This window comes from Acinonyx jubatus, chromosome E2, assembly GCF_027475565.1.
Source record: "Acinonyx jubatus isolate Ajub_Pintada_27869175 chromosome E2, VMU_Ajub_asm_v1.0, whole genome shotgun sequence".
Classification (NCBI taxonomy): Eukaryota; Metazoa; Chordata; class Mammalia; order Carnivora; family Felidae; genus Acinonyx; species Acinonyx jubatus.
The window spans coordinates 13009057-13036796 of NC_069396.1; the positions used below are offsets into that span (position 1 = coordinate 13009057).

Below are 27740 nucleotides of genomic sequence, written 5' to 3' on the forward strand. Positions count from 1 at the left end.
TATTCTCAGGAACAGGCTGGCCCTGATAGCCATGGTTCAGCAAGAGTGGGAAGAGGGGGCATCTTCTTGCAGTTTTGTGGGTTGGTTGTCACCCAGGCATAGACTTGCTGGAGAAGCTGTGATTTTTCTGGAAGGGTGGTAAGAAGGAGCACTGATTCCTAAATCACACTCAGAAAAGAATGTTTTGATTTTCATTTTCCTTGCAATATTTTGATTTTTCAATACAGTTTTAGGATCCGATCTTTTCTCTCACCTAGCAAAGAAGGATGGTTCCTAACCTTGCCAAACATGTTACAGAAAGGAGCTCCTAGCCGGCTGAATGGCAGCCTGCAGCTGTTCCCTGGTGGGTAAAATACTTAACCTCTTCCTTCCCTTCCCAGGCATCCATCCGCCCCTGTCCAAACCATACATCCAAGCACTTCTCTCTGAAGAGTCCTCTGTGTTATAGACTGTATTATTGCTCATCCACACACAGTACTTCACCTAGAGAAGAGTTTCACATCTCAGCTAAACTCAGGCATGGCCATGGGACTCCGTTGGCATCAAGGAATTGTGAATAGACATTAAGAGACAGTTTGTGGTTCGCCAGATTCTCTTTTCCCTGCCCCTGAGACCACAAATCCACCACAGATGGTACCACTACCCATCTGGGTCCTTGAGTAACCATGATGAGTGAAGATCCCTGGGATGGAAATGTGGCTTGAGTGAAAAATAAACATTTCTGTTTTGAGCCAGTAGGAGTTTCAGGGGTATTTGATACCATAACATAACCCAGCTCATCCTTACCCCTTCACCCCCATGGAATGTCTGGTTCCCTGGCCAGCCACCCAGATAGCAGGTAAGCCCATCCATGTACAAAGTTCCCAAGCAGTTTCTTGATCTACTATTTCTGAAAACAATCTTCAATTCCGAATTATTTCAAAAGCCTCCATCATGACAGAGAGGAGTTAAATAAGCAATCACGAAGAGCCTACTCTGTGGAGACAGAGGGAAACCAAGGAAGGAAAAGGTGTCTACTAAGTATATGATTAAACATTGCACGTAACCTAGCTTTCCCACAACCCCTACAACCTATAAGGAAAAAATGAATAAGGGATAAACTCCTATGGACAAATGAAATGGGGGCAATTACATCAGTAGAAAAGGAATTTAACAAAATGTTTGGAACACACAAACAGCATGAAAAAGTTCCCATTTTTAGCAATACAGGGAACTATATAGAGCATGAAAAAAAATCCCAATCCAAAACCAACTACAAAGCTGATATTTATCTGTTTTAGTAAATTAAAGAGCTACCATATTTAGGGTTTTATTTTTTTACATTTAGTTCTGATTCACTTGGCATTTTGGTGAATGGTTTAAGGTATGGACTGTAATTGTATCTTTTTCCAAATAGTTATCTAGTTATCCTGATAAAATTTATGTAAGCATCCCTCTTTTCCTAAATGATTTGAGAGGCCATATTTATTATTAACCACGTTTCCATATGGGCTTAGGTCTAGGCAATCAGGCTAAAGAAACAGTATCCAGAAATAGACTCAAGTGAACATGAATGTCAGGGCAGTGATCACCTTCAGAGACAGGAAGGGGGTTGTGCTTGGCAAGGAAGATGGAGTGGGGAGGCCTCTGGACTACTCCCACAGCCTGGGTGGTGGCTATGAGTGTTCATCTGAAAATGACTTGTTAAGGAGCCTCCATACTGTTTTGCATAGTGGCTGCACCAATTTGCATTCTCACCACAAGGGCTCCCTTCCTCTTCACCCTCACCAGCAATTATCTCTCATCTTTTTGATAATAACCACCCTAACAGGTGTGAGGGGATAACTCATTGTGGTTTTCATTTGTATTCCCCTGAGGATTAGTGTGTTGTGCACCTTTTTATGTGTCTCTTAGCCATCTGAATATTTTCTTTGGAAAAATGTCTATTCAGATCCTCTGCCCACTTTTTAAATGGTCTATCTATCTATCTAATTAATTATTTGCTATTGAGTTGTAGGAGTTCCTTATATATTTTGGGTATTAGACCCTTATCAGATATGTTTGGCAAATATCTTCTCCCATTCCAGATGTCATTCATCTTGTTGATTGTTTCATTGGCTGTGCAGCAGCTTTATAGTTTGATGTGGTCCCACTTGTTTATTTTGCTTGTGCTTTCAGTATCATATCCATAAAACCATTGCCAAGACAAATGTCAAGGGGCTTTCACCCACATTTTCTTTTAGGGGTTTTATGGTTTCAGGTCTTACATTTAAGTCCTTACTCTATTTGGAATCATTTTTGTGACTGATTTAAGACAGGGATCCAGTTTCATTCTTTTGCATGTGAATAGAGAACTATTATACAACCTAACAATTCCACTTCTGGGTATTTATCTGAAGGAAATGAAATCAAAGAGATATCTCCACCTTCATGTTCAATTCAGTATTTTTTACAATATACAAGACATAGAAAAACCGAAGTGCCCATTTTTCAAGGGAAAAATGGGAAAAGAAAATGTGGTGGTGTGTGACGGTGGGGGTGGGGCATATAAAATAGAGTATTACTTAGTTATAAAAAAGGAAATCCTGCCATTTGTAACAACAAAGTCCATGGATGGACTGAGGGCATTTTGCTAAGTGAAATAAGACAGAGAAATACTATATGATCTCACTTTGGGTGGAATCTTTTTTTTTGTTTTTAATAGGTGGAATCTTAAAAAAAACAAACTCATAGAAACAGATTGGTGGTTCCCAGGGGGAGGAGGTGGTGGGGTGAAGGTGGTCAAAGCTACAAACTTCTAGTTATAAGATAAATAAGTTGTGGGGATGTAACGTACAGCATGGTGACTATAGTTAACAATATTGTATTGTATATTTGAAAGTTGCTAAGAGAGATTTTAAAAGTTCTCACCACACACACACAAAATGTTAATTATATGAGATGACTGATGTGTTAACCTTATTGTGGTAATCATTTTGGAATATATACACATATAAAAGCACGATGTTGTATACCTTATACACTTACACAATGTTATATGTCAGGTATATCTCATTGAAGCTGGAAAAATATACAACCTTCTAGTTTTTCTAATTCTTCCAAATAACATGTTCAACTACCTCTCTTCTCCTTTTCCTCAGTCCATTTTGATAATGAAATGGCAGTGGAAGTTGCTTTTCTTTACCATAGAAATGTTACCTATTTATCTATAAATTTTGCCAAATAAATTCCCATTATGGAGCTTTAAAAAAATAATTCATGAAATTATCTATTTTAGTACGCTGATCTTTATGCTCTTTTCTGCATATTGATTATATCCCACATCAAAAATGGTTTAAAAAATTAAAAAATGCATTAGTGATTGGTGTGTCATCTTTGATGAACTCTGTTGGCTGTCATGTGTAAGTCAGAATGATGTGATCCCAACATGATAAAGTCCAAAAAGACGTGCCTACTACTTGTGGTGGTGGGCACATTACCACAACAGACCACAGGATGATAATTAGAGTTCTGACCTACAAGGATTTGGGACAATAGTTAATGGACCATTAGGATCTCTAGGAATTAGATGTCAAGCAGGCTACTAAGGTTCTGCTTAACATGCATGGGAGCAGAAATTCAAAGATTGCTGAGGAGCCTGGGTCACAGTCTTGGGGATTCACAGCTTCTCACCCAGTTCCCAGACCTAATTCAGGTCACACATGGAGCCTCTTTTTCAAGAGGATTCCAGGGTCCTTTGAGGAGTGACTCTCTAACATAGCTCAGGTGCGGAACCTGAATCTTCCCCCATGTCTTTCCTGAGGGACCTACTTCCCAAAGTGACAGTGCACTAGGGAAAGGGAAATACCCAGAGCTTCAGGAGTTATCAGATACAAGCTCTCACATCCAACCAAAGTGGTCCACCAGTTAGAGTCAGGCTTATTATGGCAAATGATAGATGGAGCTCTGACCCAAGTTCATTTAATGGTGGGTCCAATAAGACCACAGACCCATTTTAAGGTACAGGCATACCTCTGAGAGATTGCAGGTTGGGTCACAGACTGCAGCAATAAAGTAAGTATCACAATGAAGCGAGTGTAATGAATTTTTTGGTTTCCTGGTATATATAAAAGTTATGTTTACACTATACTGTAGCCTATTAAGTGTGCAACAGCATTATGTATAAAAATGTTTATGCCCTAGGGCACCTGGGTGGCTCAGATGGTTAAGCCAACTGCCTCCGACTTCGGCTTAGGTCATGATCTCACAGTTTGTGGGTTCAAGCCCCGTGTTGGGCTCTGTGCTGACAGCTCAGAGTCTGGAGCCTGCTTTGGATTGTCTTCCTCTTTCTCTGTCCCTCCCCCACTCACACTCAGTCTCTTTCTTTTTTTTTTATTTTTTTTTTAATGTTTTAGTTTTGAGAGACAGAGAAACAGAACCTGAGTGGGGGAGGAGCAGAGAGAGAGGGAGACACAGAATCTGAAGTGGGCTCCAGGCTCTGAGCTGTCAGCACAGAGCGCGATGTGGGGCTCAAACCCACGAACCGTGAGATCATGACCTGAGCTGAAGTCAGATGCTTAACCAACTGAGCCACCCAGGAGCCCCATACTCAGTCTCTTTCAAAAATAAATTAAAAAAAATTAAAAACAAACAACTTTATTGCTAAAAAATGCTAACCATCTTCTGAGTTTTCAACAAGTTGTAACCATTGATCACAGATCACTATACCAAATATAGTAATGAAAAAGTTTGAAATACTGTGAGAATTACTAAAATGTGACACAGACACAAGGTGAGCAAATGCTGTTGGAAAAATGGTGCTGATAGACCGGCTCATTGCACGGTTGCCACAAACCTTCAACTTGTAAAAAAACTCAGTATCTGCAAAGGGCAATAAAGCAAACTGCAAAAATATTAGTCATGCCTGGAATTTCCTGTCCCAAAAGGGAAGAGACATTCACTACCTGGCGAAATCCCCAGATTGACAACCTTACCCATGGAATGGGGGTGACTACGATAGATGGATCAAACAGAAGTCCCTGGGACCATGTCCAAAGTAGTAAGTGGGAAAAAAAAAAAAAAAAAAAAGTCAACACCACACTCTAACAGCATCTACAGAAATTGGTGCTACCATCAAACTTGAGTTATACAGGGGTGGGTGATTTTTTCCTCATCCCATTTACTCACCATTTGACTCTTAAAAACTGACAGTTTATTGCAAATGCAATCGAATGGTAATGCTGACCTGTTGTTCTAGATATGATATCTTTGTGGGATCAAAGCAACACAGCCCTCGGCCAACATTAAAAAAAAAAAAAAGATACACAATTTGGTGGAACTCTTGATTGTGGAGGCAACAGGTACAACATTGGGGAGTGCTGCTCCAACCAATTAGTGACCTGGAAGGCAGCTGGCTTTGAGTTGAGTGGGGCCCAAACAAGAAATGGTTCTCGGAAGTCTAGCCTATGCGTACACTGTCCTGCCACCAGGCTTTAGGACCCAGGCAACCAAATGCTAACAGTGTCTGTGGTAGAGAGAGAAAGATGGAAGGAGTCTCTGACAACTCCAAGTAAGAGAAGTATAGCCCCTGTTCTAGGGTTTTAGAAAAATACCAATACGCTCCTCTACCAAAAGTTATTCTCCAAGTGAAAAGCAACTCCTGGATTGCTCTTGGGCACAGGCAGAAAGTGAATTGCAGGACACCAAATGACTTTAGACTCAAAGCTGTCTGTTGTGAGATCCATAGTAGTTGGTCCATTGAACTAAAAAATTGGATGTTTGGTGGCATTCCATTGCACAAAGTAGACTCTAGGGGTCCAGATGGTCCAAGGAAGTGCCTCGGATGCCTGTGCAACCTGCTCCTCCCATTCTGTCAATTTCCTGCCAACCCACACCTACAGCATCACAGGGAGTTCTGCAGAACCTGGAAATGTTGTGGGAAACCCCATCCTGGTGCCTGCTCGATCTGCATGCTGTGGGGCCCCTGGCAGTGGACAGTCTCTGCCCTGCTGATCCACTCATGTGTCCCAAAGGACAGTGGTGAAGAACCACTATTTCAGAGGGCTGGTGGACTGGGTTGGGAGGCCTCGTGTAAACGGGGGCAGGTGTTTGGAGTCATGCTCTTTTCTCCTTCGAACCTTCCACCCAATGTTCTTAGTCATTACTTGGTCATAGCTCCCGGCTGACAGAGATTTCTTCTTTCCACAACCATACCCATTTCAAATAGACAAATAACTATATAGTTCTTTTGTTCTTTTTAATTCAGAAAGAGAGAGAAAGGGAAGAAAATAAAAAACATTTGTTTAAATAACTATTGCAGAAAAGGAGATCTGGGCTGGATGCTGGGACCTACCTCTTCCAAAAAGGGGATTTATTAACGTTTTAAACAAAACAAAACAAAAAGAAAAAGGAACAGAAAAGAAATAAATTATTCTGCTCAATACTGTTTGGCATAATCGCGTTTTTTCATCTTCTAAACACTCCAAACTGCCTCTTCAGGAAGCACTGAGCTGAGACTGGCAAGAATGGCTGGTGCCTTGACTCTCTAAAATGATGGGGTAGGCCCTGAGAGAGGCATTCCACTAAAGGCCCCCCAAATCCACCCTCATGCTCTACTCCTCCTACTTTTGGAATTGGAAAGGAACAGACTCTAGCTACGTTCTCAATATATTAACTTTTAGGGGTGCCCACTGCCCTGCCCCAATCCTCTTCTAAAATACTCCCTGCTGGTCCCTGTTCCCCCAGCCAGCTGCAGGAACTACACCAATGGCCAGGAGGCTGCTTGGTGATATCAACTCACTAAGATAAAGGGTGGTATTTGTGTTCCTCACTGTTGGGAAGGGGGATCCTATTAGTAGTTTGGAAACTTCACAGAAGCCCTTTCCCCCCTCCGAAATTTCCCCAGCCTTGTAAGGTGAGAATACCATCAACAGCTTCCTGTCAGAGCTTTAGCTGGGTTCAGTCATGCAGGTAAATTCCAGTTGTAACCCGTTTGCTGGTTTCCCTGCCCTTCTAGATTTGGAAATGGAAAGTGGGTTAGAGCAAGGAGGCAGGAAGTGAGCATGGGGGAGAGGGGACACAAGGGCAGGAGAGGAGGCATGCAAGGGGGCAAGTCTACTCCTCCCCAGCTAGAATCCCAGCTATTTGCATGGCCAACGTAGAGTTTTAAAAAAATCTTTGTTGGTCAGCCATCCCTGGTAACCTCAAGTTAATTAAATTACGAGACCAAAGCAAATTCCACCCCCAAGCAAAGGTTTCCTACTCCTCTTTGGGGTGATGGATGAAGGAAGAAGGTGCATGCACCAGGCAAGCTGGGTTCCCCAACTCCAGCCTTCTTTCCCACGTGTTGCTCCCTCTCCCTAGAGCAGGCCAAACGCGCGCGAGTGTGTGCGCGCGCTCGATTATTCGCGCGAGCGGGCGGGGGGGGGGGGTGGGGGGCGGGTAGGGAGTGAAGATGCAACTGTGTCCCCCAACCCCCAGGGCAAGTTTTGATTTTTTTCAGGACAGGTAGGCTGGTGAGGAGGCCCAGGGCCTAAGAAGAGCCACTGAAAAGGTTTTGGATGAACAGTAGGGGCCGAGAGTACACGAGAGTGAGAAGCACCTTACATCTGAAGTGACTGGGCTTCCTTGTCCCCTGCCGTGTTCCTTACACCTGTGTTCCAGAGTTAGGCCCTAGGCGAATTCCGCCCGTTAGCAACGGGTGAATACAGTTTTAGTTTTCTGGTGAGATGCTAAATGCCCTGGTCAGAAAGGCCATTCCATAGGGTGGCCAAAGGTGGGGATGGGGAGAAAGAGGAGGGGACCCACAAGCCACTGCATTTCTTTGGTGGGTTTACACTCACCCATCTGGGCCTGACAGAAAAAGGAAACGTGGGGTCCAAAATTCTCTTGAGTCTGAAGAGGTTTGAGAGGGCTCCAGCTTTTACCCTGGGATGAAAGCGCGCTCCCCGGAAACCATCTGATCTCCCCTAGACCACCATATAGGAACGGTTAACGCCCCACCGCCCACCCGGAGGTCAAGAGGGACACCCCCGTCCCCCACCAGCCCCGGCAAGAGAAGCCGAGCCGCCGCTGCCCCGCACCTTCCCCACCGTCTCCTTCTCGGCGCCCCTGACCGAGTGAGGTCGACGAGCGGCGGGCAATGCTCCTACAGACACTGAGGAAAGTACCTCACTGAGGCCGGAACCAACCTCTGTTCCTTAAAAAGCGTGAAATAAAATTCTACCCAAAGCATAGGGGAGAGGGGATTCAGCGGCCGCCGGCCCGCCTCCGAAGGCCATTGATTGGAAGAGACGGGCCCAGTGCCGGCAGTTCTCCTTGAGTCGCATGATTGGCTGGGAGAAAAAAAAAAAAAAAAAAAATCCTCCGCTTCGACTGCAGCGCTGATTGGTGCCTGGCCGGCTAGTCCCCAGTCTCATGATTGGCGAGGGACAGCCAGCGCTCGCTGGACTTGCAGCATGATTAGTCCAGACCGCGCCCTGACGTCGCTCCTAGGGCCTGGAAACGCCCAATGGGGCGCCGTGCCCACGCCGAGGCCACCGCCCTCCGGCTGGCCTGGAGTCCCGGCTAGGAGCCAGCGCCCGAGGTTCGCACCTGGCCCGGAAGGGTCGCGGGTTCAATTTCCTCGGTAGACCTCGATCTTGCTGGCCTTGGCCAGCATGTCGATGATATGGGCCTCGAAGTCGGCGTCGTGCACCCCCGTCTTCCGGAACTCCCCCGCGTACCGGTTATTCTCCCAGTAGTGGTGCCAGTTGCCCCGGCTGTCGGCCCCGAACCCGTACACGTTCACCTGCAGGGGAGGGCGGCGCAGGTCACCCCGCGTCGGAGAGCGGGAGGACAGGGCAAGGGAGAGCCTCGGGTCGCGGTGGGCTAGGAGAAAGGGGCTGCAGCGACCCGACTACAGCTAAGAGACGCGCAGTTCGTCAATTCGCAGAGCGCGGGAGGCAACGGGAATAGCGACACCCAGGCCTGGAGCTAAGGATACCGACTGGCAAGACTGCTGCTCCCTTTCGGTTCTTCCACCCGTCTGATCGCAGCGATACGCCTCGGTCTGGGGCTATGGGACCTCTCCCACCGTTGCTAACGTTCCTTTTTTTTGTTTTGTTTTGTTGTTGTTTTTGTTTTTTAATGTAATACTTTTATATGAAAGCTAGTCAAGCACCCAATACCACACACTGAATTTACTGGCAAAAGTGGGTGTGCTGGGCGTGAGCGAGTATGGCACAGCAGCCCTGCTTGCTAGTGAGATGCGCTCCTGGAACGAATGACCTGCAGTGTTAACACACAGAGGGTAGGCCTAGGGCCCACAGCGGTGGGAGAAGACCATCCCACTGGAACTTAACTTCATTACTTCCGTTCTATTTATATTTTTGATGATTTTTTCTTTATGACAAGTAATACCAATTATGGTAGTAATGTTCTGTTTCCTTTTTAAATAAATTTAACTTTTCACTGAAGTGATTTCAGGTTTGGTAAAATCATGAGTAGTAAGTTTGGGAAATGAAGATGTATACTTTACAGCCTAGAAATGCAGGAAATCAAAGCCACTTGGTTTCTGCCTACAAAAACACGTTCCTCTTGCTCTGCTAAGCCCTAAGAAGGGCTAATCCCCTCTGTTCCATGGGTATCCCTATTTTACCCATAACACCGGGTTACCCACCTCATCACACACATGCAGGGCAAAGAAGAGCACCAGCATCCCTGTAGAAGGGTACCGCCCGTGATGCTCTGTCCACCGGTCATGGATATACTTGAAGAAGGCTGGGTTGTAGATCTGAACCTGGGAAGAGAAAAGGCAACAGACACATGAGGGGTGTTGGGGGCCTGGAGACTCAGGCCAGGCTCTAAGTAGCTTCTGCCAGTTCCTCCATGCTTGCCAGCAGACCTGTTTTTCCAAGTTCCCTAGTTCCTGTGGCCTCCGAGGGGGTCAGGCATACCAGCAGATGGGTGGACTCTGAAGGTTCTGGAAGGGCACTGGGGGACACCTGGGCCACAGGACTGGGCACACCAGTAGTCAAATCTGCACCATTTCTAATGAGATGGGGATGAACAAGGGAGAGGTGGGAGCTTACCTTTTCTTTGTCCACTCGAAGGAAAGACTTCACTGGTGCATAGGTGCTGCAAGCAGAAAGAAGAAGATTTAGATGGCCCTTGGGATCTAGAAAGGTCCACAGATGCCTTTCCTCCTTGTCAGGCCTGAGTGATGACAGCCTTACAACAGATCCCCTGCTTCCAGACTGCTTTCCCAGAGCACATCACTGCAGTACCTTGCTCAGAAAACTTCAGCAGCTACCTATGTTCTTTAGGATAAAATAAGGATGTTTTAGACAAACATTGGTGCCTTCTATTATCCAGCCCAAATGTTTCTTTCCACAACACTCAGCTGTGAACTCCCCACTTAATTTAGCCAATCATCTCACACCCACTATATTTGTCTTAGTTTTGCCTACAATGACCCTCTTGCTACTATCCTCATATTTGGTACAAATCCCTCCTTCCCTATTAGGCAGCCATGGCACCCGTAGTCTATACTCCTTTTCTAAGCAAGGGACTTAAACTCAAACTTAAACTTTATCATAAGATAAAGTCAGGAAACTGTAATTTATATTTCTGTGTTTAAAAAATACATAGTGACAAAATGCAGGCAAATAGCAGGCAATATGTGGAAACAGCTTAACTGTCCACTGATGGATGAATTGATAAAGCAAATATGGTATATCCATATAGTGGAATACTATTCAGCCTTTAAAAGGAATGAAATCCTGTACATGCTACAACACAGATAAACCCTGAAAACACTACACTAAGTGAAATAAGCCAGGACAAACACTATGACTCCACTTACATGAAGTACCTATAATAGTCAAATCATACAGACAAAAAGACTAGTGGTTATCAGAGGCTAAGGGTCGGGGAAATGGGGAGTTATTAATGAATGCAATTTCCACTTGAAATTATGAAAAAGTTCTGGAGTTGGATAGGGTGGCGTTTTGCACAACAAAGCGAATGTACTTATTTAAAAATTTTTTTACATTTATTTATTTTTGAGAGACAGAGAGAGACAGCACAAGCAGGGGAGGGACAGAAAGAATGAGATACAGATTCCAAAGGAGGCTCCAGGTTCTGAGCTGTCAGCACAAAGCCCGACGCAGGGCTCAAATCCATGAACTGTGAGATTATGACCTGAGCCGAAGTTGGATGCTTAACTGACTGAGTCACACAGGTGCCCTGAGTGTACTTATAATTTTGGTGGAGAATGTGGGCAGTGATCTGAGAAAATGAGTTTGTATTTATTTATTTGTTTTTAAGTAATCTCTACACCCCATGTGGGGCCTGAACTCACAACAGTGAGATCAAGAATCACATGCTCTAGGAACTGAGCCAGCCAGGCACCCCATATGTTGTATACATTTTAACACACACACATACACACACACACACACAGTGAGACAGTAGATTAGTGGTTGTTGCCTAGGGCTGGGGTGTGGGAGTAGAGGAAGTGAGGGTGATGGCTAAGGGGTACAGAGGTATCTTTAGATCTTTAAAGATCTTCATCTTTAAGAAGATGAAAGGAGTTCTAAAATTAATTGTGGTGATAGCTACACAACACCATATTTAATAAAAGCCACTGACTTGTATACTTTAAATGTGTAAACTGTATGGCATGTGACTTGTACCTCAATAGAGATGCTAAAAAATACTTAGTGATGGAGTGCCTGAGTGGCTCAGTCAGTTAAGCATCCAACTTCAGCTCAGGTCATGATCTCACGGTTCATGAGTTCAAGCACCATGTTGGGCTGTGTGCTGACAGCTTGGAGCCTGGAGCCTGCTTCGGATTCTGTGTCTCCCTCTCTTTCTGCCCTTCTCCCACTTCCCACTGTGTCTCTCAAAAATAAATAAACATTAAAAATAAAAAAAAATACTTGGTGATGAAACTAATGTAATGTTGTATGTCAACCACACTTCAGTAAAATAAAATAAAAAATGACATATTAAATTTCCTCAGGTTCCCAGCTGTGATTGAGAAACTGTCTCTAAAGAAAATTCTCAGAATGCAGAACTCCCACAGTCAGGAGCCACCTCCTGGAAAGGAGACCAAAACCTTGCTACCCTTTCTACCTACAGGAAGCTGGCTGTCACTATGTAGGAGTGACACTGAACAACCTGTGGCCCCAGCTAACGCACCACTTTGGGCTCTCCCTACTATTGCCTCCCCTTCACCAGCCCCTCTCGGTCAAAATATTCAGTTAAAAGAATTCTAAGAGCCAATCCTTGGGGAGACTCCTCTCAAAATGCTCTGTCACCCACATTCCACTCCCAGTCAACAGAGCAACTTACAATCGGATCTGCCCCGTGGACAAAGCGCTGGCAATCCAGAGGAGGTCCAGGGCTTTGAAGGGCACCAACACAAAGCTGACATTGGCGGGCAGGTTCTTGGCACTCTCGGGGTACATGAAATGATGAGTGGTTCGGCTGCCAACATCCTGCTCAAAGCCCACGGTTGGCGCCTGATTCATCCTGTAAGGACAAGAGGGTGACATGAGAATAAACCGCCATAGAAAGTGGTACAAGATTTTTATCTTTTTTAAAAGTTTATTTCTTTCTTTCTTTTTATTTTATTTATTTATTTATTTATTTATTTATTTATTTATTTATTTATTTATTATATGAAATTTATTGTCAAATCAGTTTCTATACATCTTTCTTTATTTTTAAATGTTTTTATTTTCTTTTTTAGAGAGAGAGAGAGACAGAGCGTGAGCAGGGGAGGGGCAGAGAGAGATAGAAACAGACTCTGAAGCAGGCCAGGCTCTGAGCTGTCAGCAAAGGGCCCGATGCGGGGCTCAAACTCAGAACCGTGAGATCATGACCTAAGCTGAAGTAGGCTGCTTAACCGACTGAGCCACCCAGGTGCCCCATTAAAGTTTATTTATTTATTTTGAAAGACAGAGAGCAAGAGAGAAAGAGAGCAGGGGAGGGGCAGAGAGAGAGAGAGAGAGAGAGAGAGAGAGAGAGAGAGAGAGGGAAATCTCAAGCAAACTCTGCGATGTCAGCACACAGCCCCATGCGTGGCTTCCACGAACTGTGAGATCATGACCCAGGCCCAAACCAGAGTTAGATGTTTAACCAACTGAGCCACCCAGGTGCCCCTGTACAAGATTTTTACAGGACAATTTGGTTCTAGCCATCAAAAATATAAATGGGTGTACACTTTGATGCAGCAATTCCATTTCTTTTTTTTAATTATTTTTTTATATATGTGTTTATATTTGAGAGAGAGAGGGAGAGGGAGGGAGAGAGAGAGAGAGAAAGAGACAGTACATGAGCAGGGGATGGGCAGAGACAGAGACAGAGACAGACTCTGAAGCAGGCTCCAGGCTCTGAGCTGTCAGCACAGAGCCCGATGTGGGGCTCAAACTCACAAGCCATGAGATCCTGACCTGAGCCAAAGTCAGATGCTCAACCAACTGAGCCACCCAGGCACCCTGTGGCAATTCCATTTCTAAGTATCTATCCTATAAAAATGGTTCCATAAGTCTGCAAAGACATGCACACAAAGATATTCACTGCATTATTATTTACAGTAGTGAAAAGAAGAATCAATTTAACAATTAAGAACTGGTTGGGCCTCCTGGGTGGCTTGGTTGGTTAAGCGTCCAACTTTGGCTCAGGTCATGATCTCACGGCTCGTGAGTTCAAGCCCTGCGTCGGGCTCTGTGCTGACAGCTCAGAGCCTGGAGCCTGCTTCGGATTCTGTGTCTCCCTCTCTCAGCCTCTCCCCTGCCCATGCTCTGTCTCTCTCTCTCTCAAAAATAAATACACATTAAAAAAGAGAACTGGTTAATACATTTTGGCACACTCATATCATAGAACACCATGTAGCCATGAGAATGAGTGAAATAGATTACACGTGCTGGTAAGAAATAAGTCCAAGAGGTACTCAGTGAAAAAAAACAAGTAATGTGAGGTGTCTATCCCATTACCTTTTGAATACTACTATGTGCTGCAGGAGGGAATTAAGACAAAAGGAAAACTTGAAACAAGATAGTGTGATACCATTTTTTTTGTAAAAAAAGAAAAGGAGGCACAGGGAGCAAAAGGAAGAAGGAATAAAGAAAAAACATATTTTTATATATGAATAAAAAAATCTGGAAGAGTATTACAACTGGTAACAAAGGTTACTCTTGGGAAATGGGATGGGGAAGGGTAATTCATCTTTTAGTATATATATTTTTTTCTTTTAAAAATGTTTTAATGTTTATTTATTTTTGAAAGACAGAGACAGAGATAGAGAGCAAGGTAAGGGGAGAGAGAGAAGGAGACACAGAATCTGAAGCAGGCCCCAGGCTCTGAGCTATCATCACAGAGCCCGACGTGGGGCTCAAACTCATGAACTGTGAGATCATAACCTGAGCTGAAGTGGGACGCTTAACTGAATGAGTCACCCAGGCACCCTCTAGTATATATATTTCTGTGTTTTTCCCCCAATAACAACATATTTACTACTCTTACAATTTTTTTTTTTTATTAAAGAAAAGAACAGCCTTCTACAGCTTCAACCTTACCTGGCTGTTCTGTCTTCTTTCCTAGAAGACGGTGGAAGCAAGATAAGAAGCTGAAGCATTCCCTCAGCTCCTAAGCTGCATGGCAGCCTCTATTCCACCAGCACCAGCCCCTCTGTCCCTGTATGTCAGCTTCTTATCTGCCTTTCTTTTCCAAGGCCAGGAGGGATGCTCCAAGTTCTGACCGTGCCCACCTTGGCTGTCTGCCGGTGATGTGCAGTGTGGATGTGTCTCTCCCATGCTGCCATAGAAGAAGTCGGAAACCCAGAGTGGGCTCACCGTCCTCCTAGGTATAACAAGCCCAGGAGGCTTCTACTTCCTTTCAACTCGTGCAAAACATAGGATCAATAAAATCAAAGCTCCCTCTTTTGGTGAACATCTTCAAAACAGGTGATCCAGCTGTAAACACAAACCTGTTGGTCTTTTCGCTATGACCATCTATGAGAACATTCCTGTCTTGTGTGGACCACCTTGCAGAATCATGACTGCCTAGATAGATGACCATAACCTTGCCCTCCAATGGGGAAAAGGGGCCTGGGAGAGAGGGAGAAAAGTCTCCATGTGCTTTCCCAGCTTTTTATGCCTATTCTGTAAAACCAGGATGAAGGTTACCTGTACTTAAAGTGGCTGGCACCACTCAGCTGGGCTGAGTAAAGACCTCCTGTGTCACTGGGGCTCCCACAATGCCTTCCTCCTGCCCACCTCCCCCTGATGGCACGATACAGTAGGAGCACATCCAGGAGGCCCCACTGCTGCCAATCATATTGCTGTAGCTCTCTCGTTCCCTTCCCTTGAGGAATTGGAGGATGTTTGGAGTTGGAAAGCCATAAAGCCTGAGAATGGCCTGATTTGGAACTAGAGAGTGAGTCTTTGTTCTTGGCCACTTCAGTTCTAGTCTGGCTCAAGCAGAAGCCTAGAATCTTTTCTGTAGGACCAACTGTGCTCTAGCCTCCATTTCTTTAGGTTAACTGCCCCTGTGCCTCCTGTCTGGGCACCCCTCCGTTTTCCTGGTCTTTAGGATTCAGAGATATTACCTCTTAGAAGAGCCTAAAAGTATACTTTCCCATTTACTAATGACAGTTTTCTGGGGCTACTAGAGCTCTACACACAGCACTGGTGTCCTATGGTCACCAGAACCACATCCAGATCTGCCTTCTGTCACATCAGCCCTGGGGTCTGTGAGGAACAGATCAATTGGGATGGTGTTTCTCAGCTGCCTGGGATATGTAACGGGGTATCAGGAAGTGGACGATGTGGGTTGGTGACACTCAAGTTGGCTGGGGCCTGGACTGGGCAGGAGCTGGGGTCAAGGTCACTCTGGCGTGTACCTAAGAAATAACCTCCTCTCACTTGACATGGAGAGGCCAAACTGGTCCCACAGATCAAAGGGCTACAAGTGTCCCAGGTTGGCCTCTGAAGACAAACCCACTCCACCCCACCCCCATTATCTGTAGCCACAGTCTTGAGGAAGTCCCTTCTTAGACCTGGCAGGTGGTATCAGTGCCTCCACCTCCCTCAGGTCCCTCTCACTTGCTGGGCAGGCACCAACTTTCTAAAATGAAGGAAGGAACATGGCATGATTTTGAGGGCAGGATTTTGCTTTGAGGTTCTGATTCATTCTGGAGAAGCCAAGCCCTGGAAAGGGGCCAGACAGGACACAGGTTGAACTACATCTCCATGATTCAGGGGAAAAGCATTCTAGAATTCTATCTGTTTCTGGTTGACTCTGCACCTGAGGGCAGAGGCAGGGGAATGGTGGATGTGCATTCATGCTTAGAGTTTGGTATCTGGTCACCTAGTCTCTTCCATTCACTCATGTATTAAGGTGAGCCTACGACTGCCAGGTGCTTGTTCTAGCTCTGCTGGCTGGCTGAGGCAGGACCAGCTCAACTCCATTTGAAGTTTTCAGCAGGGCTCAGAAGACATACAGGAGGAGGAGGCAGCCGGGGGGTGCGATAGGGAAATATGGGTATAGCCATCATCTCACTGTAACTCAGCTTGGTGGGGTCTTATGTTGGTCTTGCCTCCAGGGACCAGGGAGGCGTCCCCAGTGGTTCCAAACCAAGACATGCCTATAAGGAAAGAGTCACCTCCACTACCATCAGACTGTACACATCAGCAAAAAGCCAATTCAATCTGGGTCACCCCTTACACAAAGCAATTCTGGGGTCCATTCCAAAACGCACATCTCCTAACCTGGTCTCTGTGAGTGAACATCTGTGAATTCCTTTCTGTAGCCTGGCCTGACCAGGTACCACTAAGGTGTCATAGCGGCCAAGCCTTTTTGTCTGCTTCTACCCTGGAGCTTCCCAACCGCCACTGACATGCATAATGAAAGCATCCACTTAGCACAGGGGGCAGGGCAGCAGAGGCAGGAGCTTCAGGCACTCAAGACCATTTCCCTGGGCTTCTTGAGAGTCCCAGGGCTGCACTGAAGTGATGGATGCCTCCTTCCACACTCTCGGCCACTGTCTCAGGGTAGAGAGAGCCCCCTCTCCAGCAACCAGCTTGCCTCCCTTACATTCTGAGTGCCAGAAGTTGGAGGATAGAGAGAATCTCAGGTGGTTCTGGGTTCCTGGATGGGGCCTAGCAGACCTCCTCCCCCACCCCCCCTACCCCCCCCCCCCCCCCCCGCTTTCTCAACATGAGAAAGGTTTTGCAAGGAATGGTGAAAGCCTCAGAGACATACTGCTGCCTGGGTGTTGCCATGGAAACAGCAACAGTTTCTAAGACAAAGCCCTTCCTTCGCCTCCTGGGAAACCTGGTCTTTCTGCAATGCTCATCATAAGAGATGCTTAGTGAAAACTCGGCATTTTCAGTATATTTACTCTCAAGTCTCTTTTTCCACCAAGGAGTGGGATGGAAGGATCCCCAGCATGGCATTTCCCATCCCCAAGTCTAAGGAGAAAGTCAGAAAACAGGATGAAAGTCAGGAACAGAATGAGCAGTCCATGTTGGAGTTTTAAGTCCACCATGTAGTCCCTGTTCACCTCCAGGCTCATAGCTCTGTGTCTTTGTCTGAAATGAATGCCTTTCCAACCCCTCTCCTTTCCTTAAGGCTGGGCAGAGATGTCTGGTAAATTAATCTGCCCCACATAATCTAAACCTTATCAAATAAAGGTGAGGGACAGCAGCCCAGAGCAAGCACTGAGCAGTTCCTCTTCCTGCCCAGGACCTCCATCTTCTGTGAGACTGCCAGGAGGAACCATCTGTGGCTATTAATCAAGACATTAGTGTGGGGCCTCACTCCTGCCTCAGCACTGAGGGGACCAGGCAGGTGGGAGTTCTCACCAGAAAACAACCAGTGGTCTACTCTCGGTTCTTTTCAGAGGAGTTCAGGACTCGAAACTGAGTGCAGGCCTCAAGCAAAGTACAGAATGGGAATTCTGCCTCCCCATCTACCCAACAAATAAGAGTGAGACACTCAAGCCTTTACAGAAGGTTCTGGTATGGGAGGCTCACAGCAGCAGGCAACTCCTACACTGCCAGACAAGTCTATGGAGGCCAGTGCCTCCTTCTGGAGGCCTGTCCTGGGCCCACCCTTGCGCTCCCTGGGGCTCACCTCATGATGAAGTTGTGCCCATCCACATCCGGACCGTAGCCAGAGCCCCGCAGGTTGCCTGAGTTCCCCACCACGGCACAGCGCCGGCACTGGTGGGGGTCCCGGAAGCGGTAGGGGTTCTCGCCTGGCACTATCTGGAACAGCTTCTCCAGTACCTCGTTGGTATTGTGTGACTTGAACTGGGGCTGCAGCATCTGTGGACAGGAGAGAAGAAGGAAGGAGAGGGGCGGGTGAGCAGGGAGGGATTCCTGCCTGTCTCGCCTCCCTGCCTTCACCCTCTAATCTCAGTCAGGGAAAGGGAATTCTCTCTCAACAGTGAGGACATGCCCCCATTCCCACACAGTAAAGTTCCTTTCTGAGGCTAGTGCCCTTCTCATCAGGCGCATGCTCTAACGCACTGGAGGGGACTCGGGGGTCAAGGGGTACCGCAGAGCAGAGAAACTTCCTGGGCTCGTCATGGCTGCAGAGGCCCCTGCTCTGCTGTCCTCTCAGGGAAGCTATGAGTCACAGGAAGAGTCATTTTGAGGTGCAGTTAATGTGGAAAACCCTGCTGGGCTTCAAGGGCTCATTCCCAACCCGCCTATAGAGGGCGCCTCTGGGACTGAGCCTGAGGACTCAGGGTTAGGAAAGCTCCATCTTGACGCAATATCCACAGGGATAACTGGAGTCACCCCCTGAGCCCTAGGGGAGAGGAGAAGAGCAGGCAGAGAGGTACAGGAATTCTTTCAAAGTCAGAATGGCTGGAATGAAACTGGTTCCCTGTGCTTCCAACCACCAGTAACCGTGGAAGACCATGAAATGAAGCTGGGGCAGCCCTCAAATGCCAACACGCCAGGCAAGTAACTGCACAGGAGTAAAGTGGCAGATGGGGACTATGGCAAACAGGAGGCCCCATCAAAAAGGAGTGAGCTGACTGCTGCTGTGTTGTATCGTGAGCTCAAAAGCACCAAATTTTCCAGTTTTTCAAGAGAAGCTGAAAATATGGATTTCACGTGAAATATCCCAATTCCTAAATGTTAACTAATGCAAATATTTTAAAGTTTTTTTTTTTAATGTTTATTATTTTTTGAGAGAGAGAGAGAGAGAGAGAAACACACACACAGAGTCCAAGCAGGGGAGTGGCAGAGAGAGAGGAAGACACAGAATGCGAAGCAGGTTCCAGGCTCCGAGCTGTCAGTACAGAGCCTGACACAGGGCTCGAATTCACGAGCCATGAGATCATGACCTAAGCTGGAGTTGGGCACTTAACCGAGTGAGCCACCCAGGCGTCCCACTAATGCAAATATTTTAGAAATATTGAGCAGGGGCACCTGAGTGGCTCAGTCGGTTAAGCATCCAACTCTTGATTTTGGCTCAGATGATGATCTCACGGTTTGTGAGTTTGAGCCGCGCATCGGGCTCTGCACTGACAGTGTGGAGCATGCTTGTGATTCTGTCTCCCTCTCTCTCTGCCCCTCCCCGGCTTGCTCTCTCTCTCTCTCTCAAAAACAAATAAAAATAAACTAAAAGAAAATATTGAGCAGACTGGACTTGGGTCACAGACCACAAATCAGTAGGGTAGAAACTAGGGCCTTAACACGCTCTGTGGTCTGAACCATAATATGGGGAGTGTGGCTGAGCAGGAGCTGCTCAGGGGACAGAATAAATGAAGCGAATGGAGTAGGCCTGCTTCTCTGCCTCTTCTCTTAGCACAGGAGCACAGGAAAGGCTCTTGAGAACAAGAATACGAACTGAGTGTGGACAGGAAGCTAAGCTTGAGATAAGAATTTCTAAGTTCACAGCAAAAGGGAGTGACTATGGGGAGCCCGAGAGAAATGGCTTCTGTGTCTTGGCTGAAGAACATGCTTGGTGCTTAAACAGCCCCGAGTTCCTTCCCTAAGGGAGGGAAACCTGGCCTACCCATGGGTCTACTTCTGCCCAGGATCCTGCTCTGGTTCTAGGTGGCCACCACCTCAGGCAAGCTCTATGCACTATCTGAACCTTGATTTTCCTCACAAAATGAGGGCTGTGACTATGATTAACAGTGCTCCAGGCTGCCACAGGAATGGCCCCTGGGGCTCCTGGTGATCCTTGCTCTGTAGACCTCCCCATTCTTAGGGACTTGGACAGTCTGAGCCAGGAAGCAGGATCTGTGAGTTGTTCTGATAAGCCTGATCACAGGAGCTCCTCCTCACTGTCTCCCTGAATGTGAGAAAGAGCGGGGAGTCATCATCTTCCCCATTTTCCAGCTGGGGAAACCAAGAGCTGACTCCCCAGTCCCCCAGCGGGGAATGAAGGTGGCCTGAGGGCCCTTGGGCTAAGCACTGACACTGCTCCACCTGACACAGTATGGCAACCAGATGGCCCAGGAAGAGCCTAGGGAGTGACATTCCAGAGATGACAAGGATGAGGTAAAGGGAGTTAAAAGGAGCAGAAAGGTGACAGGAGCCAGAAAAGCAGGGAGCCTCGGGCATACCTGTCCTCTCATCCCCTGCCCCTCACCTCCCTTATCTCCCAAAGAAACTCACAATGTTTTCTTATCCTGGCCCAGAAGAAAGCCTCTTCCAGCAATTGTAGAAAACTAAGTGAGTGGCCCTCACGGTGTTTAAAATTCTTGTGAGCCAACATTTACAAATTAGGATATTTAGCAAAAAACTGTGGACTTCCAAGTTCTCTTAAGGGGTCAGAAGATCCAGCAGTGATGGGTCACATCCCTGCAGAGCACAAGTTTGCTATAGCTGAGAGGGGTTGCCTCCTTTATAAAGGGCAGACATTCTCCCCGCCATGGTCCTTACCTCTCAGCATCTTCCTCCTTGGGGCCTGTATCTCCTGTGTTATCTCCCTGGCCTAGTAGGCATTTCTGGTGTTTGCTCAGCCCCTGTAGGCACTAAAAAGTGGTTCTCTCTCCTTCCAGGCCAAAGCTCACTCTGCCTTTCAGAATCTGTGACCCTACCAGATGGCTCTGGTCAAATGGACCGAATACTTTGTCAAGGCTCTGGGGGCCAGAAGGCAGAATGCCCAAATCCAAGAGGGGCTTGAAGAGTGACTCCCAAACCGGGGGACCAAGGGGGCAGCAAAGGGGAGGCAGGAGGGGCTGTAGCTCTCACCATCCACCACCTCTGGACATCTGGAGGCAGATCCATATTCTCTCGGGTCCACACAGGGGAAATGTTGCTGTTGAAGTGGCTATCGAACCAGTCAGAGGCTCCAGTGTCACCCATGCAGCGGCGGCAGGCACAACTCTTGCCGGGGAGCCCCTCCTTGCTGAGGCGCTGCAGGCCAGCATAGCCAGGCACCAGCTTCACCCGGTGGGTCCCACCCAGGGTCCCCGAGTCCAGGTAGGGCAAGGTGGCCATGCTGTGGTGGGAGTAGGTGAAGAGCAGTGACATGATGAACACCAGCAGGAAGGCCACAGAGAGGAACCACACCCGTAGGGAGCACTTCATGGTTTGGCGCCCCGGGGGGCCAGACCACCAGCCTGGTGGGCAGTGGGGTGTCACCGTGGCCACTCCTTTCCCAGCCCACTGATGGGCCAGCCACAGCGTAGCCTGCCTCTTCTGGCACCACGTGCAAAGGGCATAGGGGCACGTGCTGAGGAGGGGACAGAGGCAGGGGTCCCTCACCACACCCGCCCTCTACGCAAGGAGAAAGCACGTAGGCAGGAGTGGCTCCCCTGTCCCCGGGCCACTCGGGCCCCTGCTTATGGCTTCATCAGGTCTCTCTGTCACTAGCTGGGCCACAGAGGCTCTGATTCTCCCACTGCCCTGGTGAGGGGCAGGTCAGTCCATCCCAGCCCTCTAGTCCCTTGGGGTTGCTGGCTGCCAGCTCCGGGGGCCCCCCTCTTTGGTGGCTCGAAACGGTCCAGTCTGGAGCATTCGGAGTCCTTGTGGTTCATGAGCAGACACGGAGGCGGCCCCTCGTCCCCTGCAGTGGGGAAGCCTTTGAACCTCAATCACAGCAGAGAGCACATGAGCTTCAAGTGGTCTGGATTCCATCCAAGAGTTGTCCCCGCCTCAGCTGGCCCTCCTGGGCCAAACCCTTCACCAGGGGAGGGAACGATGCCCCAGTCTTGAGAGAAGAAACCCAGGAAGCTCTGTGGGTGTCAGAAAACTCGCCTGCAGAGACCAAGATCCTCCTTGCATTAGGTTCTGCCCTTCCGCTTCCCATTCAAGGCGCTGCTCCCTTCTCCCAATGGTCACAGACCCAACTGTGGTCGAAGAGGGTCTCACAGAGCTCCTGCTCCTGCTGAGAGGTCCTCCAGGGCCTGGGGACAGCTGCTGCTCAGTGGGGATCTACTGTGAATGCCGTCTGGGTCAGCTGAGCGTGTGCCGAGCTCCCTGCCAGGGCCCAGGCCTCCTTGGTGCTGCTGGCCCAGCCTCACAGGCTGCTCTGCCCATCCCCACTCCCCTGAGGCCTGCTGTCCTGCTGTTAGCTCTCGCTAGCAGTAATCCCCTGGCAGGTTCCCCCTAGCTCTCGTCAGGCGCCAAGCTGCCGCAGCATGACCCTGAAATTGCAGAGAGGAAAAGTAATGTGCAGATAAATTGCACTCGCACACGCACGCGTGCATGCACACACACACACACACACTCACTCTCACTCTCTCTGTCTCTCTCTCTCTCTCTCTCTCTCTCTCTCTCAGCCCCACCCTCAAGTCCCAGAGGGGACAAGTTAGCAGGAGAGGAGACGCCCACTTAACCAAAGGGTGAACAAAAGAAAGGGCTCTCTCCTCTCACCACCCACAGATAGCTCTCAAGGGCTGCAGAGGAAGAGATTAGCCTACTCTCCTCACTTATTAGCCAGAAAGTAAACAAGGACATAAAGGGATTTCCCTGGAGTCCAAGGCGAGTCACTGGAAGAACCAGGTTCAGAAAGTTCCTAGTCCAGCTGTGTGAGGTTAATTCCAGGTGAAACTGAAGAGAAAATGGCCCAGAGAAAAGATCACAGGAGACTTGCCTGCAGGTATGACTCCCCACCCTGGTGCTCTCTACCCTCTGAGGAGTTGTGAGAAACCCTTCTGGGCAAGAGAGGGGTCCATGGGGGAGGGCTGGGCCTCTGCCCTGGGATTTGCCCTCTTCTCTCCCGGGTGTGGGCTCTAGATGAAGCATTCCTGGGTTAGCTCAGTGAACTATTAACAATCCTTCCAGCTCTGGTGTCAGGATGCAGGGGTGTTGGGCTCAGAGCCCCAACCACACAGTCATCTAGACAGTTACCTTCATCTGTATGTTTGGATGAAGTGAATGCCAGGGTCCTTGGGGACATGGGCAATCTGAGGCCTTAGGCTGCCCTGGTGGGCAATAGCAGGAAGAAGAGGCTAGCAGTTTAGGGAGGGGCCCTAAGGAAAGGAATTTGGATCCATGCCATGTGCAAGGGAGGCTAGGCAAAAGTCAGGGACAAGGTTGAGAGTGGAGGCCCTGGGCCCTGGCTCCATGCCATAGGGATCACTTAAATCTGGCTGCCCGCCTGTCCCCACCAGCTCTTCTCCAAATCCAGTTAGCCCCAGTTCTGACCTGGCCCCTGGGCACCACAGCCCTTTGCTGAAAGCTCCAGCTCCAGCCAGCCCTTCCAGGGTCCTCTGGCTGCTGCCAGCAGCTTCAGAGAAGGCCTCTCAGACTGTGTTCAAGGACCTTAGCTGCCCTCTCCACTCATGGCAGCTCAAATTTCTGGAGCCGAGCCAAACCACAAAGCCATCGGGGAATGGAACTAGCACATTCCAATAAGGAAGACACGGTTCTGGGTGAGGAAACAGTGATCACAGAAGTAAAGGAATTTGCCTAAGGTCACAATCTTGTGAGTGGAGGTGATATCTGTGTCCAGGTCTATCTGATTCCAAAGCCTGTGACCGGCCAGGGCACAGAAAGAGGCCTGTGACTTCTTCCAACTACCAAGGGGTTCCGGGACGAGTGACAAGCAGACACAGAGGTGGTTTCTAGGGCCTAAAGCAAAGCTTCCCCAACATGTCTCACCCAGGGTGACTGGCTCTGATTCCCAGGGGGCCCAACAGCACGGGTTCCAAGGTGCTTTGCTTCTGATGTTTTGTTACTGCACCTGTTTGGAAGGTGAGATTCCAGGCATAGCCTTTGGCTGATTGTCTGTAAATAGGAAGCCAGGTCATTGTCTCTTTCAATTCCCTCTTTGCCCCTTTCTATGCCCAACATCTGAAGAAAAGCACTTGGTTTTACAGGGTCCTGCTCCTAACATCCTGTGACCCAGCGAGAGCCAACCACAAAGCAAGTGGCTAAGGTAGGCAGTGACTTTCCAAGAGACCTCTCCAGGGAGACCTGGTTTCTGGTGGGCAGCCCATGGTGGCCATTGAAGGTCGGGGCTGGGCAGAAGTTGGCACAGGAGGCTCCAAAGGAAATGTCTCCCTATTGGAGAAGTAACTCCTTGGGATTCCAGCTCAACAAAGGGGGCATCTGAGGTAACTGGCTACCTTGTGGGGGAGAAGAAAAGTCCTGGTTTCATCAATGTGTTGGGGAAAGGCAGAGAAGTGGGGTAACCAGCAAAAGCCCTTGCTTTGCAAACCCCATGGCCAGGCTGTTCCTGGGAGCTTGAGCAGCTCAACATGTGTTGAGGGCAGAGACACAGGGAGGAATTGTTGCTACCTGGAACTAAGAAACATCAGAGGCCCCTCAACATGCACCCCAAACCCCAGAAGTCACCCAGTGCTGACCCTTGAGAAGTACTTTCATGCACCTTGTTTCCTCCAGTGGACTCCGCGTGCCCTTCAGGTGCTCACTGCCTAATTCTGATTTCTTCCCTCACAGCTGCTCTGATCTTTCCCGTGAAGCCCAGGCATACACACACCAAGAGAACAAAGTTGGAGGGAAGGCACGTGCTCTGGTACCCAAAAGGGAAGTAGACCATTCTTCCGGACTCACCTGGCTGCTGGGGACTTGTTTGTTCATTCAGCAGATACTTAAAGGGCTAGTACTGGGCATGGGGACAATGCGGGACAGGACACACCCATCCTGTCCTCACAGAGCTTCTGGTCTAGTGGCAAATACAAAGGGAAATTACATGGAGCCAGGACAGAGAACAAAGAATGCAAAGAGAATGAGGAGGAAGCAAGACTGACCTGATAAACATAGAACAAATGGGCCCATGAAGCAGGCGGGGGTGGTGAGGGTGTCAGAGACGAAGGCACAGAAGGCTGAGGGTGACCACAGAGGGCTTTGAAGGGATTAGGATTTATTATGAATCTGATGGTAGGGTTTGTGAATCATGAGCTGATTTACATTTTAAAATGGGCTCTTGGAGGAATTAAAAAAAAAATCTATTTCAGCACCCCCCTCTGGTAACCAGTTTATTCTCTATAGTTAAGAGTCTGTTTCTTGGTTTGTCTCTTTTTTTCCATTTGCTCATTTGTTTTGTTTCTTAAATTCCACTTATGAGTGAGATCATATGGCATTTGTCTTTCTCTCACTGAATTATTTCACTTTTATCCATTCATCTATTGATGGACATGGGCTGCTTTCATAATTTGGCTTTTGTAAATAATGCTGCAATAAACAAAGGGGTGCATGTATCCCTTTGAATCAGTGTTTTTGTATTTTTTGGGTAAATACCCAGTAGTGCAATTGCTGGATCATAGGGTAGTACTATACACACACACACACACACACGTATATATGTGTATATAAATGTGTGTTTGTTTGTTTGTTTATTTATTTATTTTAAGTAGGCTTCCTGTGCAGCACAGAGCCCAATCTAGAACTTGAACTCACGACCGACCTCAAGACCTGAGCTGAGATCAAGAGTGGAACCTTTAACTGGCTCAGCCACTCAGGCAACCCAGTTCTATTTTTAACTTTCTGAGGAACCTCTATACTGTTTTCCACAGTGGCTGCACCAGTTTACATTCCTACCAACAGTACATGAGTGTTCCTTTTTTCTCCACACCCTTGCCAACACTTGTTTCTTGTGTTGTTGACTTTAGCCATTCTGACAGGTGTGAGGTGATATCTCATTGTAGTTTTGATTTGTACTTTCCTGATGACAAGTGATGTTGAGCAGCTTTTCATGTGTCTGTTGACCATCTGTATGTGTTCTTTGGAGAAATGTCTGTTATGTATTCTGCCAACTAAAAAAAATTTTTTTTAATGTTTACTTATTTTTGAGAGACAGAGAGAGACAGAGCACATGCAGGGGAGGGGCAGAGACAGGGAGACACAGAAGCTGAAGCAGGTTCCAGCCTCTGAGCTGTCAGCACAGAGCCTGATGTAGGGCCCAAACCCACCAACTGTGAGATCATGACCTGAGTTGAAGTCGGAAGCTTAACCAACTGAGCCACCTAGGTGCCCCTGACCATTTTTTAATTGGATTATCTGTTTTTTGGGTGTTGATTTGTATAATAAGTTCTTTATGTATTTTGGATACTAACCCTTTTAGTTTTGTTGATTGCTTCCTTCATTGGGCAGCTTTTTATTTTGATGTAGTCCCAATAATTTATTTTTGCTTTTATTTCTCTTGCCTCAGGAGACATATCTAGAAAAATGTTGCTATGGCCAATGTCACAGACATTATTGCTTGCACTGTCTTCCAGGATTTTTGTGGGAAAATTAAAAAAAAAAACCTAACAGTACCAAGAATTGGCAGAGGATGTGGAGTATTAAGAACACTCACACATCACTATTAGGACACTAAGTTGGTACAATGCTTTGGAAGATAATGTGGTACTACCTAATAAAGACAGACATAAGAATATCCCAGTGGTGTTTTATGTTTTTTAAAAGAGAAATTAAAAACCATCTTTCTCACAAAAAAACATGGTGTGGGAACAGAATGCAAGAGTAGAAATTTTCCTCAGTTGTCCTGGGCTAATTTATTTTATGACTTCCTTTGTGTGAGTATCTTCAGAGATAAATCTTCCTGAGGTATGGGTGGGAATGAATGCTTTCTCATTGAAAGGCTAAATATTTAGAATCACTGAATAACAAATCCAGGGAATTTGGCCTGCTTGTCATTTTAAGCAGATTTAAAGCTTAAGGTGAAGCCTGACAACAGGTTAAATATACTGTTTCATTCCCCCCCCCTCCCCAAATCTCACTCCCACTTGGGACGATCTATTTTTTCCACTGGGGTTTAATTCATATCCAATAAAATGCAGTGGTCTTTCAATGTAAAGCTTGATGAATTTTTACCTACGTGCACATCTGTGTAGCCACCCATTAGAAAACAGAGAGCAATTTCTATCACCCCAGAAAGCTCCCTTGTGCTCCTTTCCGATCAATATCCTGCACTCCACCACTTTTCTGATTTCTGTCACCATATGTTACATTTAATTGCTCTTGAAATTCATAGAAACACCTATTATGTATTCTTGTATGTCTGGCTTCGTTTGCTCAGTGGAGTGTTCTGGAGGTTCGTCCATACTGTACGTATCTGTAGTCTGTTCTTTTCCATGTTTGGAAATTTGAGTTGCTTCCAATTTGGGGTTGTTATGAATAAAGCTGCCCTGAACTTCTTGTATACGTCTTTTTGTAGACACTTACTCTTATTTCTCTTGGGTAAATACCTGGGAGTGGAATTACTGGGTCATAGGGAAGGTGTATGCTAAACTTTACTAGAAATTATCAAATAGTGTTTCAAAGTGGCTGTAGCATTTTACATTTCCACCAGTGGTATAGGAGAGTCCCATTTGTTCCATGTTCTTGAAATTTTCTATCTTTAAAATTTTAGGC

The 27740-nt window shown here is 47.2% G+C and overlaps 1 protein-coding gene and 1 long non-coding RNA gene across 3 annotated transcripts in view; one reads left to right on the forward strand and one right to left on the reverse strand.

Annotated features, from left to right (window-relative positions):
* Positions 1-6195: 6195 nt before the first annotated feature.
* ST3GAL2 (ST3 beta-galactoside alpha-2,3-sialyltransferase 2) overlaps positions 6196-27740 on the reverse strand; it is a 48744-nt gene continuing 27199 nt past the window's right edge. For both annotated transcript variants that reach the window (XM_027076188.2, XM_027076189.2), the window contains exons 2-7: positions 21168-22564; positions 18082-18275; positions 12295-12474; positions 10029-10074; positions 9617-9736; positions 6196-8746 (exon numbers count right to left, since the gene is read on the reverse strand). In XM_027076188.2, coding sequence (XP_026931989.1) covers positions 8573-8746; positions 9617-9736; positions 10029-10074; positions 12295-12474; positions 18082-18275; positions 21168-21506 — 1053 coding nt within the window. In that variant the 5' untranslated portion in view covers positions 21507-22564 and the 3' untranslated portion in view covers positions 6196-8572. The remainder of the gene's footprint in view (positions 8747-9616; positions 9737-10028; positions 10075-12294; positions 12475-18081; positions 18276-21167; positions 22565-27740) is intronic.
* On the forward strand, positions 22733-25170 carry LOC128313235 (uncharacterized). Its single transcript, XR_008293630.1, has 3 exons — positions 22733-23019; positions 24242-24478; positions 24825-25170. It is a non-coding gene; the product is annotated as an uncharacterized LOC128313235 (long non-coding RNA).